Raw genomic sequence first — 18177 nt, forward strand, 5'->3', positions numbered from 1 at the left:
TGAACGTTAAGAAATCTTTAATCAGTCTTCAACTGAAGGTTGCTAACTGCCCAGGAGTTGTACAACCTCACTAAATACATAGAATAAAAGATGGCTCAGTCTTCAAGCACCAGAGAACAGAATTACTTTTCCTTGCCACAGAACTTTGTGTGACCTTAGGCAATTAATTCATTTATCCCACTTCAGGTTTCTGAAATTGGGCACAGAACATTTCTGTACCTTAAGTCAGGCAAAACTTAGGTATTCAGCTACACACAACGCCTTGGACAGATTTAGACTGTCTAGAAAGCCAGTAGTGGACAGGTATTTGATCCCTGTCAGTGCTACTGAAATCCCAGTATTTAATTTTCTCTAAAACAGTCTCTCACAGCCTCTGCAAGAGAGCATTCCTTGAAATACCAGAGCTTGCTGGAAATTCATGCTGCCATGTCCCTGAGACAGGGTATTGCAAAAGTCACAGTAGTTCACTATCCTGAAAACTACTGATTCAACTCCTGCTTAGGTCCTTCATAGAAAAGACTTTTTTGATTACCAGTGCGTAACACATCCGCACAGTTCAGTTGCTCAATAAACTGGGACAAGGTCAGTAGCCTGCAATGTCAAAACAAATAGCTCGTAGCAGTGCAAAACCCATGACAGACACATAAGTTTGTCTATTGGATATTATATTAGTACCAGTTATTGGAGGATACTGAATACTTTACCAGGGAATATTTATTAGGGAGAACATAATCAGAGGAGGAAGCATGGCTGAGCTTCAGATCAACAAGTACAGCAAATAAGCAAATTTTGTTCTGTGTGTCTTCATGTTACGTAACACCAGAAGGTACCTGGTATAATGACTTTTTTTACGAATAACAATTTCTCTATGATGTGTTTCTGGAGCTCTTTTCAATTTACCAAATGGACTGTGTAGTATCTCTCAGCAGAGTGGAAATAAACCAGCTGCTGAAGTATTTACAATCTCTCCAATTAGGTTTCATGTTCAATGTCCAGCAGCTCAATCCTTGTTCTTTTAGAAAAGAATACATTTTCATTTCTTACCTTAAACATCTGCTTGACTTTTTGTCGGGGTAGGTTCACATTCAGTTTGTGCATTAGCTGGAGCACTTCACTGATACTCAGACTGCCATCACCGTTTTTATCTGCTTCATCAAATGTCTGCTTCAACCACATTGAACAGGAGTTAAGGAACAGCACAGAATATCAAGGGATATTACTGAATGTTATGTATGATATTTTTCATGTTAGGAAAGACTTACATGAGACTGGGGAAGAAAGTTCAAGGTAACAGATAACTCTACTCATGTTACTTCAGTAACAGTTTCTAGACTTGTTTTGCTCAAAAGGTAACACACACTATTTACCCGTCCTGCAGCACAGAAGAATGAACTGAGCGAAATGCAATGTTGCATCACACTTTGAACTGTATAAACAAATGAAATAGCTTTACACAGGGAGTAGAGATGAAAAAAATAAACCTGTATGTTCGTATTGGGGCTGGTGCCATTTAACGTCTTTGTTGGTAACACAGACAGTGGCATCATGTGCACCCTCAGCAAGTTTGATGACAACACCAAGCTGGGTGGTGCGGTTGATGTGCTGGAGGAAAGGGATGCTGCTCAACAGACAGACCTTGACAGGCTTGAGAGTGGGCCCCTGTGAACCTCGTGAAGTTCAACAAGACCAAGTGCAAGGTCCTGCATGTGGGTCGGGGCAATCCCAAGCACAGATACAGGCTGGGTGGAGAACTGATTGAGAGCAGCCCTGAGGAGAAGGACTGGGGGGCGCTGGTTGATGAGAAGCTCAACGAGATCAGGCAATGTACACTTGCAGCCCAGAAATCCAACCGTACCCTGGGCTGCATCAAAAATAGTGTGACCAGCAGGTTGAGAGAGGCGATTCCCTCCATCTGTTCCACTCTCATGAGACCCCACCTGGAGCGCTGTGTTCAGCTCTGAGCCTCCCAATGTAAGAAAGACATGGACCTGTTGGAGCAAGTCCAGAGGAGGGCCATGAAGATGATCACAGGGCTGGAGCACCTCTCCTGTGAAGACAGGCTGGAAGAACTGGCGTTGTTCAGCCTGCAGAAGAGAAGGCTCCAGGAGGACCTTAGAGCAGCCTTCCAGTGCCTAAAGGGGCTGACAAGGAGAGGGACTTTTTACAAGGGCATATAGTGATAGGACAAGGGGGAATGGCTTTAAACCAAAAGAGGATAGATTTAGACCAGATGTTAAGAAATTCTTCCCTGTGAGGGTGGTGAGGCACTGGCACAGGTTGCCCAGAGCAGCTGTGGGTGCCCCATCCCTGGATGGGGAGTCCCTGGAGTTCAAGGCCAGGTTGGACGGGGCTTTGAGTGACCTGGTCTAGTGGAAGGTATCCCTGCCCATGGCAAGAGGGCTGGAACTAGATGACCTTTAAGGTCCCTTCCAAATCAAACCATTCTGTGATTCTACGTTTTTCAGTCCACTCTGGTCATTCATCTCCAAATCCTGCCCAGAACAATCCTCTCCAAGGACTCCCCTGTCTCTGGAAACAGGCAATACAATGGGAAACACTTTGAAGCTTTGAGGCTAGTGCTTACTTTCAGAAAAACAAATACTTAAAGGAATCCCTATGCTACTGATAGCTCTCCACCACCAGAAAATATTCTCAGATATTATAAAAAGGATATTGGTCTCTGGTCCTTTGGCGTTTTGAGAGGCTGTCTTCATCGCTGATCCCTGCCATGAGATATTTTAGCCCTGTGATCCAGGTGCGTGCTTCCTCTCCACTGGAAGATACCAAGTCAAGAGATTCCATATGGTCCCCATAGTAGATGCTGAAGCAGCAGTTGGGATCAAAACTGCCATCGGCATAGCGCTGAAAGATCTCTGACTGCTTCCCCTCACAAACCTCCTGAATAGAGTCGATAGAAACTAGAATGACAAAAGCATGTAGTTCATTAATGACTTTGTGCAATGCCCTAAGCCAGACAGGATGCATTTATCCTGGTAGACAAAACCTGAAGAGAAAGGGCTGAAAACTCACATTGCAAGGTCCCCAGTTCACACAGGTTTATTTACAACGTACTACACCACTGCAACCTGCATAGCTAACAACAGCAACTTCATCTTCATAAAGTATTAACCACAAAATCATTTACTGTCCTTTAAATTCAAGTACAACATTCTTCTTGACCACCTGTGAATTAGTCAAATTCTTCACGCTTGTTTGTTTTAAGAGGACAATACCCTAGGAGGAATTAGAAGAAAGGTTCTGTGGTTTACACTCACTTTTGGCTTTCTCATTCTTTCGAGAGGGTCTCCAGCGAATACATGACTTGTGCTCATCCAAGTAATAGAAGCGGACCAACCCTTTGGAGCTGCCACGGAGTTTGATCATTTGGGTACCAGTTTGCATGGAACTCATACATCTTTCCACTGAAGAGAGAAATAAAGTGATATCAGTAAGTCAGACTTTGCTCCCTTTAAAATTGCCTTCACAGGAAGAAAACATACCAAGGAGCTGCCAAATTAACAGTTCAAGTCAAAGGACAGGATTTCCTATACTGTCTAATATAAGAGATTGGGTTATATGATCAAAAAGTCAGAAAGATTCTTGGCAACTGTGGACTTACCTGTAAACGTGAAAGTTTTCATTCCCACATGAATAGGTATGAAAGATACATATGTTAGAATTGGCGCCAGGTATATACCCCTCTTAAGACCATCTTGAATGCTTAACTTGAGCTCCTACAACATGCAAAATTTGTGCTGGACACAGCATGAAATTTCACCTGGAAATTCAGATACTTGGCCAGCAAAACCTAGCACAGTTCCATCCATGTCAGGAAAGTTATTATGCGTGACTTTGCCTCTTAAACATACAGTAACATTGTGGCCTAACTTCACGAAGTTTTTTTCACACTCCCCTGTAAATCCTGGAGTTCCTGTCAGTACTATCACCGCTTCCCATATAGCACTTTAGCTCAAATACTGTCTATACAGAGTCCAACTTAAAAAAAAAATAAAATTAATTACCCAACTTGGTCATCAAAAGTATTCTAGAACTCCAAAAATAATTCAAAGGCTTTTACGTACAAACGACCTAAGAGTTAAAACCATAAAATTAAAAGCAAGAAGGTGATTAGAATCCAATGTGTGACTGCAAAGATGAAGCCAGCTTCAAAGGCTACATTCTTACAAAGAGATCTACAGTTAGGGCCAACAGCAGAGTCATTTTCTGCTACACCAGTCAGGAAAACATATAACCAAACACAAATCCTAACAAGTAGGAGGGGTTTTGATTTGCCTTCTCTAATATAAATAGTATTCTGCAGCACTTAAAAAGATTCCAAAATTTTCTTCTTGGGAAGAAGCTGAAAGAACAATACTGAGCAGGTATTATTTGCACTAATTAATGTTTTGTGTAAGGTACCCAGACACTACAAGGATAAGTATGAATAAAAAACGATTCATGGTTGTGGTTTTTTTTCTGTCCTATAACATATGAGTAAATCCACACATTTGCATTAAAGTGGATCCAAAATATCAGATAAATATAGTTCTTTATGACTGAGTGAGAAAAAAATATTGAAAGCTTTGTTAAGCATTTGTTAACTTTGTTAAGTTGTATTTGTAGCCCATAACTTGGTGCTATGGAAGACCTGTAATTTTCTCATAGCCACCGTAAGTTCAGCTCAGTTCTACAAATACTTACCCAGATAAGCTGCTCCCAGCATGTGAACAACCCTAGTAAGTAAACTCACACCTCTCCCTATTAAAGCAGTTACAAGATTAGGACCTAAAATGTCTAGTGGATCTATATAATTATATATTAGTGTTCAGTCCTAATTCATAAACATTTAGCCACTGTTTGCTGATACCCACAGACTGATGAAACACAAAGCACATTAAAAGCACACTAATAAGCAGGCTACAATAGAACTACTAGCAGCACATTTATTTGGGGGGATTTAGCTGAACTAATAATATTCACTTCCTGATCACACTCTAAATCAAGCTACTTTCAAGTATCAGTTTCTAGAATAAGCACAAGGGAAATCAGACAATATCGTTAACTTGCTTGTTAATACCAAATACCAAGGTATCACAATATGCCTACAAAAGGAAACCAGATTTGCAAAGGAAATGTTTGATCTTTCACAAGAGAAAGTCTGAGGCAAAGCTAAGCTGAATTTATTAGCAATGTTATTTTGAAGCTCCTTTAGTAAAAATCTGACATTTTTAGAGTGACAGAACAACAGTAGGACTTCTGCAAACCACAAAAAAAGCTTTGGAGCCCAAACATTTACTTCTGTCCAGAAAAAAGGGTACCCATTTTCATCACAAAGGCATTGCACAGTCTGCTGTTTGCATCACACTTTTACTTGCCATCCAGGCCAAAGAAAACAGTAAACTCTGGAAATAGCAATTCTAGAAAGCTGAGATGGAGTATCACCTTTTCCTCCCATTGGTTCTATGGATTCAGCTACTGATGCTACAAAATTGCTTATGTAGCACAAACCTAACAGATTTTTCTTCTTCCAGATCACTTAAACCCACGTTCTCCTAGGAGGAGGCCTTTCACCTATGTTGTATGTTGTCTCTGGGCCCTTAAAACACGTTCCCCTCCTGGGATTTGGCAGCATTACAGACAGTGCAGCCAGTGGCCTTCAAAGAACAAGTCTTGGAAGAAGCTCCCTCAAAGAGCTCTGCTCCGTCTCCACAGGGCTCTCCCCCTTCCCTTGGGAACTGCTGCTCAGCTGAGGCTCTGCCAGGCAAAGCCCCTGGGAGCAAGGCTGGGGCCATGCCTGTGCCTGCCTGGATCGGCGGCGTGCTTTTGAAATCCGGCTGCTGCAAGGAACGAAGCTTGACAACATTAATGCAAACTGTTAGCAACTGGCTGTGTCCCAGGACTGAACGCAGACGCTCGTATTTTCTGCCAGGTCTCCCATTTATTTCCCATAATGACAGAGCATAGCCTATGACTTAATTTTCCTGTGCCTTTTCTGCCTGGTCTGTTTAAGTAAAATTAAAACTATAACCATGTCCAATGCATTTATGTATTTTTCTTCAGACCTAGAGGTAAGAAGTGTAAATTACTACTCAGATTCTGGATGGAACAATATAAACTAACACATATAACACATATTTTTATGAGTTCAGATTTATAAGTAAATACAAGAAAATTCTGAGGTCAGGCTCCTCTTTTATCGATCTGTGCATACAGATCGCAGATGAAACACTGTCCAAACTAAAACCCTCATTTCATGTACTCCAAAATGCATCAAACCCAACACAATCCTTTGGGGTGATTCAAGTCTACCTCTCAGGCAAAAGTAAAAACATCCAAGAGAAGCAAGGCAGAGTAAAAAGAAATGGAAAAAAACATGGACATTCCTGTGCTTTAGAGCTCATATTCACACAAATTCAATTAATTTACTCAGGAAAACAAAAAAGGTTCAAGAAAATAGATTAATCTGAAAGCAGTTCACTAACAATAAAAGAAAGTTTAAATCTGAAGCCAAAATTCTATATGTTTATATTAATAAAATATTTACAGAGAGAAGATGTTAAATTAAGAACAGGATAATCCTTCAGGTAACATTTTATTTCTGAAAGCTGATCCCTTGGCTTCAATCACAGATGCCCTTAGATGAAATCAATGTTGTCAGAAGGTATTAGTCATAAAAGCAAATGCCATGCTACAACTCAAAAGCATTACTGGAGTTCACTACATCATCAGATCCAAAGCAGATTCAAACTCGGTTCGACTATTTCCCGGACACTGCAATCTTTTCAATATCTGCTTCCATTCCAATTCAGAAGAAAGATAAATTCTTCTCAAATTTACTGTGAGATAATAATTATGGAAAGCTTGAACTTATTTTAATTTCACAGGGTTCAGAGTTTTTGTGAAAAAAAAATCTGTTGGTCAAAATAGCTGAAAAAAAATTTTCTATTACCACTAATCACAGAGTTAAAATCACATGAAATTTCCAACTTCCTCTTTAGAAGCTACTGCAGTAAATAATTTTATTTGAAAAAATGAGAAGAGCAGAAATGGGAAGAAGTAGCAAAGACTGCACCTCCTACAAAGCAGAAAACAATAAAGAAGCACCAAAATGAAAGTGCACTTTATGCAACGCCCATGTACTTTGCTTTTATGTGAAATAAGAATATACTTCTTGGCTGTTGAAACTTTAATAAGCATCCTTGGATTGCTTTTTTTAACGCCACTGTTCATTTCTGCAGGATTGCTCACGCAAACCTACCCAGAGTACACAGTACCTCGGCAGCCGCCCTGCTGCCAGTTCCAGCTGATCTGGACACTGGACTATTCTTCGGTGATTCAACACGCAACTAAGGTTTACAGACACAAACCTGAGTTCAATTCTATCCAGTGTACCTGTTAATTTGAATGGTCAGACCGTACCAAAAACTTCTTCTAAGTATCTGTCATTATCTCTTGGGGTTTGGTGACACGAGCAAAGGAAAGCACAAGAAACGCCTTCATTCTTGTGCCAGGAGAACAGCAGCAGCCTTTCTGGATCCTACCAACATGATGGGAAGGAAGATCCTTAAGGTCGTGCAGAGGTGTTAGCTAGGGCTAGCTAGACAAAGACCAGGAGACCGAGATCGAGAGGGGAAACAGTGCACTTCCACATCTCTCCATACGCATGTGCACTGAAGCATGCGCCCGCACCTGTCCGCGTGACTGAAAGTTCAGAGCACTAGACAGACTGGCAGAAAGGTTTGCAGGGGGAAAAAATGAACCGTAGTGGTACTTAGAGCAAACAAAAAAATCATTTTTCTGAAGTCTTTCACAGCATGTAAATGAGAATGGCACACTGACGAGAAGACAAGTATAACTGCTTCTCCTTACCATTGTTCAGATGCTTTCTTTAAGGATTCATTTCTATACTTCAAATAAAACCCCTCAGTCTTGCAATAAATCATTTCTCCGAAGAAATGGCTCCTAACTATCTTAATTAAGGCTCAAGTTTTCTTCTTGGTGAAATAATATTTTGCACTTCAATAGTACCTTTTTGCAGAATTCAGTTGAAGTTCAGTATTCTTTTGATCTAATGAGTTGCCTCAATTTGCATCGGAACAAAATACAGTCATGGAAAGAAGAAGGATCTCTGTACTGCGGCAAAAAGCAATGTCACAGCAGAGCAGGAAAGAAACACAGAACACTTAGTTCCATTCTTGTGTTCTTACAAAGTGACACTAGACTGATGCAGTGAGAAGCCTCAAAGTGATTTTTCATAGTTCATAGTAACGTTTATAGTTACTATCGAGAGTTTTAAAGTAACAATAAATAACAAAACTACACAAATCAAATCCCTACAATTTGTTCTGATTAATTTTTTTTTTTTTTTTGCTTATTGTTAGAAAGATGTTCTAAAGACTGTTACTTAATTATTTATGGTTCAGTAGCATTGTTGTCTTTTAGGAGTTTCTGAGTTTGATGTAAATGTGTGAAGGAGTGGGAGTGTTTTAGCATGTGAGGATGAAAAGAAGTTAGAAGGATTGAGTCACTGAGTATTTTTGTACATGGATCAGCTTTGTCAAAAGATTCACATCCAAAGTTCAATATGGCTCCAGGTTATGTCATACAGCTTTGGCCCTAGCCAGTCTCTTTAGAAAAGTCAGGAGGCAAGCATCACACCACTCAGCAGTTCTGCCCCGTTAACAGACTCTGACAAAACGCATCCTGATTGTATGCTTCAAAACAACCGCTCTTCTAAATACTATAAGGAGAGGAAAATAGATTTCAGAGGCTTATTTCTCTTCAGGGCCTCCAGAAGATGCAACATGTTTGTGAGCCTAGAGAAACCCCTCTAGTACATGTGCACTATTATAAGGGCAAGCTGTTACCTTGAAATATTATCAAACCAAAACAGCTTTCCCACATGCAAACAAGACTCCCACACTTGTCATACATTCAGCACTGCAAATCCATTGAAGAGGTAATAATTTCCAGGTTTTGTTAAAAGTCTCACTGGAAATGGTTTTGCAGCTATAACTGGCTCATCAATAGGTAAAGCAAAGAACTGACTGGCTCCAACTATTCCTGCTAAGAATATCAGTTTCAGTTTAGACAGGAGGCATGAAATCTTTTTTAAAATCAGTATAATAATATAAAAGCATATAAAATACATAATATATATAAAATATATCTGGTACAGTGCGCTGGGAATTCTGTTCAGCTGAAAAGTCTTGAAATCAGAAGGTATTTTGAAAAATTCTGCATATGAACTGTACAATTGATTTCTGCGAGCTTGAGGAATCTCCACAACAGTTCATCACACCACTCTCACAATAGAGGTCACCAGATTGTCACTTCTGACCCTGAAGATACTCGCTCAAGTAATGGTCTTATCACTGAAGCTTTAACATTAACTGTTGGCTACAGCAGCCTGGGTTTGCTCCTTATACAGGCACTTATGCTAATGGAATACATTAGTAGTAATTCCTACCTGACACACTGCCTTATGAATCAAATGAATCGCTATTAAAAATAACTTATGTTACATAGAGATTTTAGTATCCTGTGGTTCGTAACAGAGGCAAACCGCCTTTATTTATTTATTTATAGTCTTCAAACTTTACCTATTGTATATTTATTTTTTCTTCGTTATTACATATTTAAGGTATATGAACTCATCGAGGGAGATTCTGATTCAGTTTCCTCTTACACAGAAACTGGACTGTTCTTACTGGGTGGATTTTACTTCACACAGCGAGAAAACCTCAAACCAAATAAAAAACCACAACCAACCAAAACCCAAACAAACAGAACCAAACCCCACAAAAAACAGAAAAGGAGACATTGCCATGCAGTTAGTGGCATGATCAAGAGTTAACCCAAGGTGTTTTCTGTCTACAGTATTCATAGATCAGGTACAGCCGACTGATTTGTATCATTATGCCAGGATCCAACTAAAAAACAGACCACATCCAACTCGTTAATCTTCATTTGTTTCACTTTGCATTCCTACAGCCTTGTGAGCAGGTCCTTCTCACCTTTTAAACCAACCGTTTTATTACTAGTGCAAGAATTTGCTCCCCCTATTTTGCTCTCATTGACTCCAGCCTCACTAAATTTCTGGACTCTCTACTACTCTATTAATTGGCAAAAAAAAATCCTAAAGCATCTTTGAAAAAGAAAATTTCTGTATAATTCTGCCAGCAATGTTTGGGACCGTGTTTGCTGCGTACAAGAGATAATGCAAGACTAAATCCATCCTTAAAGAGCACAGCCCCTAATAAATGAGATGTTAATGGGAAAAGAGATGCTCTTAATCCTGTGGAAATTAGGGTGCTTAATTCGAGGCCAGTCTGTCAGCTCTCCATCTCTAGTTGAGACTCAATCAGCCATCTGGATCCAGGGAAATGCAGAAGCAGAGTAGGATGGTATTTCTGGGCCTCTGCGAAAGCTCCCATTAGTTTCTAAGCTATCTATACCTCAGCTTGCCTGTTAAAAAAAATGTACCTTTGATTGGTAAAGCTCACAGATGAGTAGGACAAAAAAGTGGTTCCAAAGCAACAGGTTGTTCTGGTCAAGGCCACTGCAGATTTCCTTACTGGACATGAATGGCTCAAGACAGCTGCTATTAAAATGCATTTACTAGAACAGGAAACACCTAATTTCTCTAGCCATTTCCCACAAGGACTGCTGGTTTTATCACCTATTTAAAAGAAAGGCTGCTATGAGGCAAAAAGGGACCCTCCTCAGACAGCTAGTGAAGCTTAAGAATTTTGTCATGGTATATATCAGTATTCAGAAAACCAACTCCCAAGAGTCCAGTGACCTACTATGGAAGAAGATAACAGAGATGCTTCTAAATGCTCATTTCAAAGGCTTTTCTGAAAACTACAGATATTGCATGAAAAGCCAGAGTTAAGAGAGGTGTACAAACCGGCAGATAGCAAACCTATCTTACTGTGGGTATGCAGAGGGAGACAGATTCTATCCATGCCATAGAAAATTTCAAAGGGTCTGTACATTACAGAATGTAAAACTTTGCCATTCTAGAAGAATGTAGAGAAATCAGTAATGGAATTATAACTGAGCGGTTGTTGAAGACTAAAAGAATTATTTTACCAACCAAGCAAAAAAACATAGGACTTGAGCTGTGTCTCAAGTTCTTCCTTCTTTTCTGCTCCCCCACACTACTGCTAGATAAAGTTGCCACTAAAGATTTAAATATGAAAGCTTTCAGATGATACCATGTTGTTCAATTAAGTGGCAGGTATTCACCCTGCATCTTACCAATATGGCCGATTTTCCATCTCGGAGAAGCTACGATGCTGCCACCAACCCAGAAAAAATCTTCAGCCAGACGGGCCACTGAGAACTTATTTTGAAGCAACAGAGGTTTTGAGGCATCCATATCTGAGACAAAGGGCAGCTTCAGCATGGAATATGAGCACTGACAGCCTGAGTAGGTATCAAAATCCTGTGGTACACATTTTCAATGTAATAGCACCAAAGTATTATCAGGAGAACAAAAAGGTAATCTGTGATTTCCAAAATCCAGTGGTATTTTTCAGGTTGTTACAGAGCAGTTTCACAGTAAATTCAGGCCTCCTCCCCGTCCAGAATTAGAAAATTACAATCCCAACAAAATCCTTTTTATTCTGTGTGACGTACCTATGTGACAATTTTTGAGGCTTGACTGGGTTTCAGTTCAACATTTTAAAGACGCCACATGATGGACACGGACAGGGCCATGAGGCAAAATGGCACGTAGATGAACCCATTTCTGGCCAGAAAGGCCTCCCGATGATACTCTTTCCTTTGCTACTTTACCAGCAGCTAAGCACCCACCGAGACATTACAGCAATTCAGTTGTTGGCTTTTCCATGCCACTTCCTCCTTCTGACAGCAATTCCTACATAGAGCTACCCCCTTTATATATTTAGTTACTAACAGATTTGCGAGTTCCTCTCTTGCTGAGGGCTCTACTTGCTCTTCAAAACCAACCAACCACATCCATTGCAGTAAATAAGTGTAAAGTTAATAGTACAATCCATTCCCCTCTGCGCCCTCCTGAGCCACCCTTGCCTTTCACTGTGAATCTGTCCAGGTGCTTAAGCTCTTCAGTCTCTTTCCAGGTCTGAAAAAAAAAAAGAATAATCACATTTTCTTCTCATACAGCTCATCAAAATGTCATTGTACCAGTCTTCATCTTTTCTCAGAAGGTTCTTCTCAGTGTTTTAATGGACATGCCTGACAAAAGAAAGAACATTTCTCTCTAGACAGTAAAAACGAGATACGATGGAAAGACAGCCACACGTTTGCTTCAAATCCTAAATCCATCATACGCACTAATCCTAAAGCTGTGGTTCTGCCCTATCCAGTCAAGGGATTTAGATGACATGTTACAGCTGTAGGAAAAAAAAAAGTTTTTTTTAAAAAAGTGCTTTCTTCTTCTTCTTCTTTTCAGCCTATGTTAGCTGCATCTTTCCATCTCAGAACCCATTTAGGAATGTCTTTGCAAATGACACAACCCCACAGAACATACTTGCCGAGGACACAAGCCAGGCAGCTACACTGTACAGAACAAATGCTGTACACAGAAACCAGGAACAGTGAGGGTGCTCGAAAACTGACAGAGATAAAAGCAGGTAAAGATTATTTTTTAAAAAGCACTAAGTCACTTCCTCATTCCTTTTGAAATGCATTCATTAAACTCCAAATACAAAAATCTGTCATTTATATTACCACAACCTCTTAATCTTCATTAAGTTTTAAGTACAATATACAATTGCTTTTGCCATCTGTGATCTGTACAACAAGCCTAATATGCTTCTAGCTTGATGAGCTGAACATAAATTGCCCGTTTAAAAACACATTCATTAAGTGCTTCCTACTCCTTTCACAGTTTGAAAAAGCTTTAGAGTAGTTAATTCTAGAGATGATTCACTCTCAATTAGAAGTTGTTTATTTCACCACCTATGCCCAGAGCTCTTATATTGGGCTGGACTCAGTTTTTAACCACTGATTAATTCCAAAGAAAAAACAAACTGGATCTGTGCTAAGGATCAACAGCAGCAGTAATGCTACGTACACTCTTGTCACGTTCTGCTATTTATTCAAATGCTTCTGCAATAGCCTTCCATTCTCCTAAGGCATCTTCCAGGAGTAATTTAGTGAAATGACTGCAAACTAATTGTCATTGGAGCAGGAGCAACTTCTCTGGCAAAATGCTAAGAAGTATATACCCATACATTAGGCACCTGCTACACAGAAGGCAAGAACCCATAAGTATTGTTCTAAAGATCCTAATCCTTTTTTCAGATAGAGCAAGATCCAGCATGGGCCAGTATGAGACCTGAGAAATGTGAGCTTAAAATTACCTGCTCTACCACATGCTTCTCTGAATTTCTTAAATAAATCAGTAAACAATTTCTCAGTTAATTTCCATGCTCTAGAAATAACATCTTAAATGGGGAGAATGACATCGCTGCACCTCACAAGGGAGGAGACATTTAGGCTCCTTTAAGGCTCCCAATTATAAGGAGACAGAGTTAAGGTAAACTTTTGCAATAAATCAGAAGTATTCCAGTTGGTTAGCTCCTTCTTTTTTTTTCCTCTTGCAGCACTAATGAGGATTCCTTGCAGTCTTCCAGGTTGTACATGCAACAAAATCCCATTAGCTGGTACTCTGTGTGCTAGGCAGCAAAAAGCACTACTTTAAAATTCAAACATTAATTCTGCAAGGACATCCTAGATTCTGCATTAACCATTTATGTGTTATCAACCTGGGGACAAAGGGAAGGGAGAAAAAGAGTGAAATGTAACTCCTGTTGCAGCGCTGCCCAAGATGGTAGTTTCACAGTTCAGAGTTAGAATTCTGCACAAGCAGGACTTTGAATGTGCATTTGTTTTTATTAGAGTGCAGAGAAATGCCAGTGATTTATACCACTAGGATAGAAGAACTGTTTCAATGCTCAAGTTAAAATTAGATTTGCAGTCCAAAGCACCCAGAGAAGGTTAATTTAAATCCTTTTAGCTGGCACTATCAATCCATCCTTCAGGCCTCTTAAGAAAATGATCATGTAAACAGAGAAAAATAAAATTTTTGAAAAAGCCCCCCTATTTACTGATAAAGCTGGATCCTAGGTATCAGTGTGAGAAAGCAACAGGGAATAACAAAGGGTTAAATGTGACATAATCCCTCTCCCAACTCTTAAGCTACTGAGCTGAGTACTTAGGATATAAGCCTATTGAAATGGGTTTCTATTCTTGCCTCACTTGACATCCTCAGAAAAAATCTTGCTCACCTGACACAACATGCAGATTAAAGACTTCCTTCCATGGCACTTTAGAAACTTTTTATTCTCTGAGTGTAACAAAGGCTTTTCACTCCACAAAAAGATTTAAAAACCAACAATGTTTGAATCTGTGGCTTTGCTAAAAGTCAAACTGAGGACAATTGATGAACAATGCCAGAATGTCAAAAGACTTGCAAAAGAAGTAATCCACTTAAAGCAAGGCAGAAAAGCCAGACTGCATCATATAGAGGAAGAGCGTCTTACAGAAGGTCCAGGACTGCAACATCCATATGGTTTAGAAGACGGATAAAAGTGAGCAAAACAGAGATAATCCTGAGACAAATAAATTTATCAATAATGCAGTCCATCAGGATGGATGGATTCCTTTCCTACTTGCATGCTTTACTGTTGAGGGAAGGATAGTGTTAAAATTTATTTAATGCGTAGGGAAACAGTGGAGTAGAAAAGACAAAACCAATCCTTTCAATGTGTGAAATTTCAGCATGTAGGCCAGACTCAGATCGCTTTTCTCTTCCGTACATCAGGAATCAAGCAGAAGACAAAACAAAGAAGCAACACAAGAGGTAAATTAGGCTCACGGCATAGCAAGAAGCTTGACTGTATCAGGGAACAACATGCAGGCACAATTTCTATACTTCAGCTTGCTACCAGTTGAAGATGTCACAGAAAATACTTGAGGTGTACTTAATAAATGGATTTTCAAAGTTCAATATATCAACCACCACAGACATTAAATATTACACACCTGATACTGCAACTGACCTGTAAATCCACAAGGATTAGACTTGTAACTTCACAGCTATGCACTCCATTTATCCTTGCATGAACACACTACAGACCCAGTTTACCAGATTAACAAACTAACCTCATCACAAGAGGCGAATTCCAAAATATGTAGAAACACATGGGCAGCAATTAGCGATACCTGTATTGACTTTAATACAGGTATCACTATTTCCCACTTCCCATCCAGGGAAATCTTGCTCCTAATGGCTGTAGAATAAAATGATAGCCAACCCACAACACAACTAATAAAATAAAGGGAGGAATTATTTTTTTTTATTCAATGTCATCTGACACACTGCCATTTCTCTGTATGCTTTCTCTCTCACATACTTTTACCTGCCCTTTACACTTTCAGCTGTAAACATCAGCCCAAAATCCCTGGAAAACCTGCAGATTTTACAGTTACAGCTACATCTTAGATATCTCGGCCTAAGATCTTCATGTGAGTTAGTAGTTCTGTTACTGTCTTATGAAGTACTAAATGCCAAGATGTTTCTAAGGGAAATAACAAAAGCAAAGAAATCTCATTGACATACACATAATTAAATACAATTTAGAAATACATCTGAATTACAGTAAAGGTTTAAAACCCTACATACATCAGCACGAACACACAGAGCAGGAGCACAGAAAGCCTGACTTGATGAACCAAAGTCATGATGCTCAGACACTGCTTCTAAACGTGTCATTTATGTTTCTTCCCCGCCCCCAGAAATGCTGCTTCCTAAAGGTTTAAAGCAGCATGACCTAGACAGCAAGACCAGTCAACTCAGTTTCAGTTTCTCCTCTGCTGGAGCCATTTGCCTTTGGGTTTCTGAGGTGCTCTATGGTCCTGCACCGCTATGTGTCTGCATGCAACAGCTGCTGATGTTTCTGCTACGACCTCCTGCCAAGAGGAATATGGGGAGCATACACTGACGGGGCATAGACAACATCTGTTACATTTCCTGGTTTTGTCTGACAACTCTTCTGCATTACTTATATTAAGAATTCACTAAAACAATCACTTTCAGATGGTTTTGGTAATCCAAGGAAGGCAACAATTCAGAAACATGGAGAGTTATAACCAAATTTCCTGCACTCGTTCAATTGCCCCTTCACAGGCTCAGAAAGGCCAGAGCACCGGTTGGGCCACAACATGATCCCAATTGTATATAAGCTGCCTTTTCCTTAATTCTAACGTAACTCCACTCTACTGACCTTTGACACAGACAGAGCTATAGCCTACCACAGACTGCTAGACCATCTGGACAGCAACCCTAAGCGCAGTAATCCACACTCAAGATTAAAGCCACACATCTTGCCCGTGGCAAGTGGAAGCCAGGTTCTTTCCTAGCTTCTGTTTCTCACCCACCATGCTCCAAAGCTTCATATTTTTGCACTGGCTCAGAATATACTCAAGTTATTTAGTTTGACTGAAATACATCTGTCATCAGTATGCATCAATTTACAAGGCTACTAATTCCACCGGGAGAAACAGCAATGGCTGTAACGTTGCACGTCCTGGTGCATCCTTTTAGCACTGGAATTCACAATGAGTAAGACAGCCCTGAGGCACCTGCCTTAGCTAAGCAACCACAAATATGAACGATTCCAGAGCTTTCCAAAACTGTTTAGAAAGTCACGTTATTAAAATGAACTGATCCTGAAATCCTTTAAACTACTTTATTCACAGGAAGGAATATTCATGGAACTGGGACCCATTAGCAACAGCAGCACTAACGTAACGACAACAATTAGTCTGTCTCCTTCCATGACATTTAGTTCTCTTGAGCTCATCTGGAAAAAATGATGCAATTATTTTAATTAAATGAGAATAGGCTTTGTGTTTTGAGCCTTTGAGTAGGTTTTGCGTTAAGGAAGACTTTCTTTAGTAAACACATTAAGATTTTTGTGTCATGTTTTATCAATGAAACTGTAGAAATATTTTTAACCCTTTTCCACTAAAAGCATGCACCATCTTTGAGATATTTCTATATTTTTTGCCTTTGATGATTAACATATAATAACAACAATAGACTACTGCCAAACTCTACTGATAATTCTGATCCTGGTTTTGACAAAGGAAATTCAGTTTCCAAGATACCTTTAGTAAAAAGAATTTAAAGACTATTTGAATTTATTTTTTTTTGCAAAGCTATAATAATACAGTTTTGTTGATTGGCGAAAATAGTCAGCATAAAATAAAAGATTTTAAGACTACAAATGTTGCACTAAGGTCACCTTGTTTGCAGCCTATGACTTGTATAAGAAAATGTCCCTACACACTTAATTGAAGTAAGATTGTAAACTCTTTATGTTTAAAGATCTTTTAGCACTTTACCATCTGTTCAGTGACATGGGTCATAAACACTGAGAGGGAGATTAAGGCGGGTTGGGAGGGAAGAAATCCATCAATATGATTGAACGCCTTCTATGAAGACACCTCTAAGAAATCAAGGCGCCAAGGCAAAATTGGAACAGGAAAACAAGACAGATTGAAAGATTCAGAAAATACATCTACTAGTAAAATGCATCACCATAAATTGATTTTAATTCACAAGCTTTGCTTCCATATTTAGGGTGAATTTGAATATATTCTACCTGTAAACTATTCAGAAAATAAACTATTTTTTCTTGTTTCTACCTTGTAAGGAAACACAAAGCTCAAGTTCACATCCCTTATTAACATTTTAATGGGCGACTGTTCATGAAACTGAAATGAATAGGTAAAGCAATAATTTTGTATTCTGAATCCATACCACAGATTACAACATGTAATCAGTGTGTTCCGAACAAAAGAGAGCATGAAGCACTGAACAATGAAGACAGAAATGTGATTTTAAAATGATGGAGGGCGCTGAAATTTCCAATAGCGCCTGTAACTGTAGTGTTTGACTACACAGACTGTGCAAGGGGTAGGTTAAAATGGAGCTGAATCTTCCATAGACTAAAATAGGGCAAATGTGCTTTCATGGGAGATCAATGCCTCAAGTTCCACTCCAAAGAAGTTGGAGGTTTTAATATTTGTCACAGAATCATTGAGAAAGCACTGCTACTCATCAATTTCTCATTTTCCTTTCAAAAATATATCACTCCACAGAAGCCAGCATCTGTA

The 18177-nt window shown here is 39.4% G+C and overlaps 1 protein-coding gene across 1 annotated transcript in view; it reads right to left on the minus strand.

Annotated features, from left to right (window-relative positions):
* Nucleotides 1-18177, minus strand: part of PLCH2 (phospholipase C eta 2) — a 121937-nt gene that overhangs the window by 42563 nt on the left and 61197 nt on the right. Inside the window, exons 6-9 of the mRNA XM_080381269.1 lie at nucleotides 11266-12112; nucleotides 3276-3422; nucleotides 2675-2918; nucleotides 1045-1174 (exon numbers count right to left, since the gene is read on the minus strand). Coding sequence (XP_080237395.1) covers nucleotides 1045-1174; nucleotides 2675-2918; nucleotides 3276-3422; nucleotides 11266-11413 — 669 coding nt within the window. The 5' untranslated portion in view covers nucleotides 11414-12112. The remainder of the gene's footprint in view (nucleotides 1-1044; nucleotides 1175-2674; nucleotides 2919-3275; nucleotides 3423-11265; nucleotides 12113-18177) is intronic.

This window comes from Falco punctatus, assembly GCF_963210335.1.
Source record: "Falco punctatus genome assembly, chromosome: 3".
NCBI classification, from domain to species: Eukaryota; Metazoa; Chordata; class Aves; order Falconiformes; family Falconidae; genus Falco; species Falco punctatus.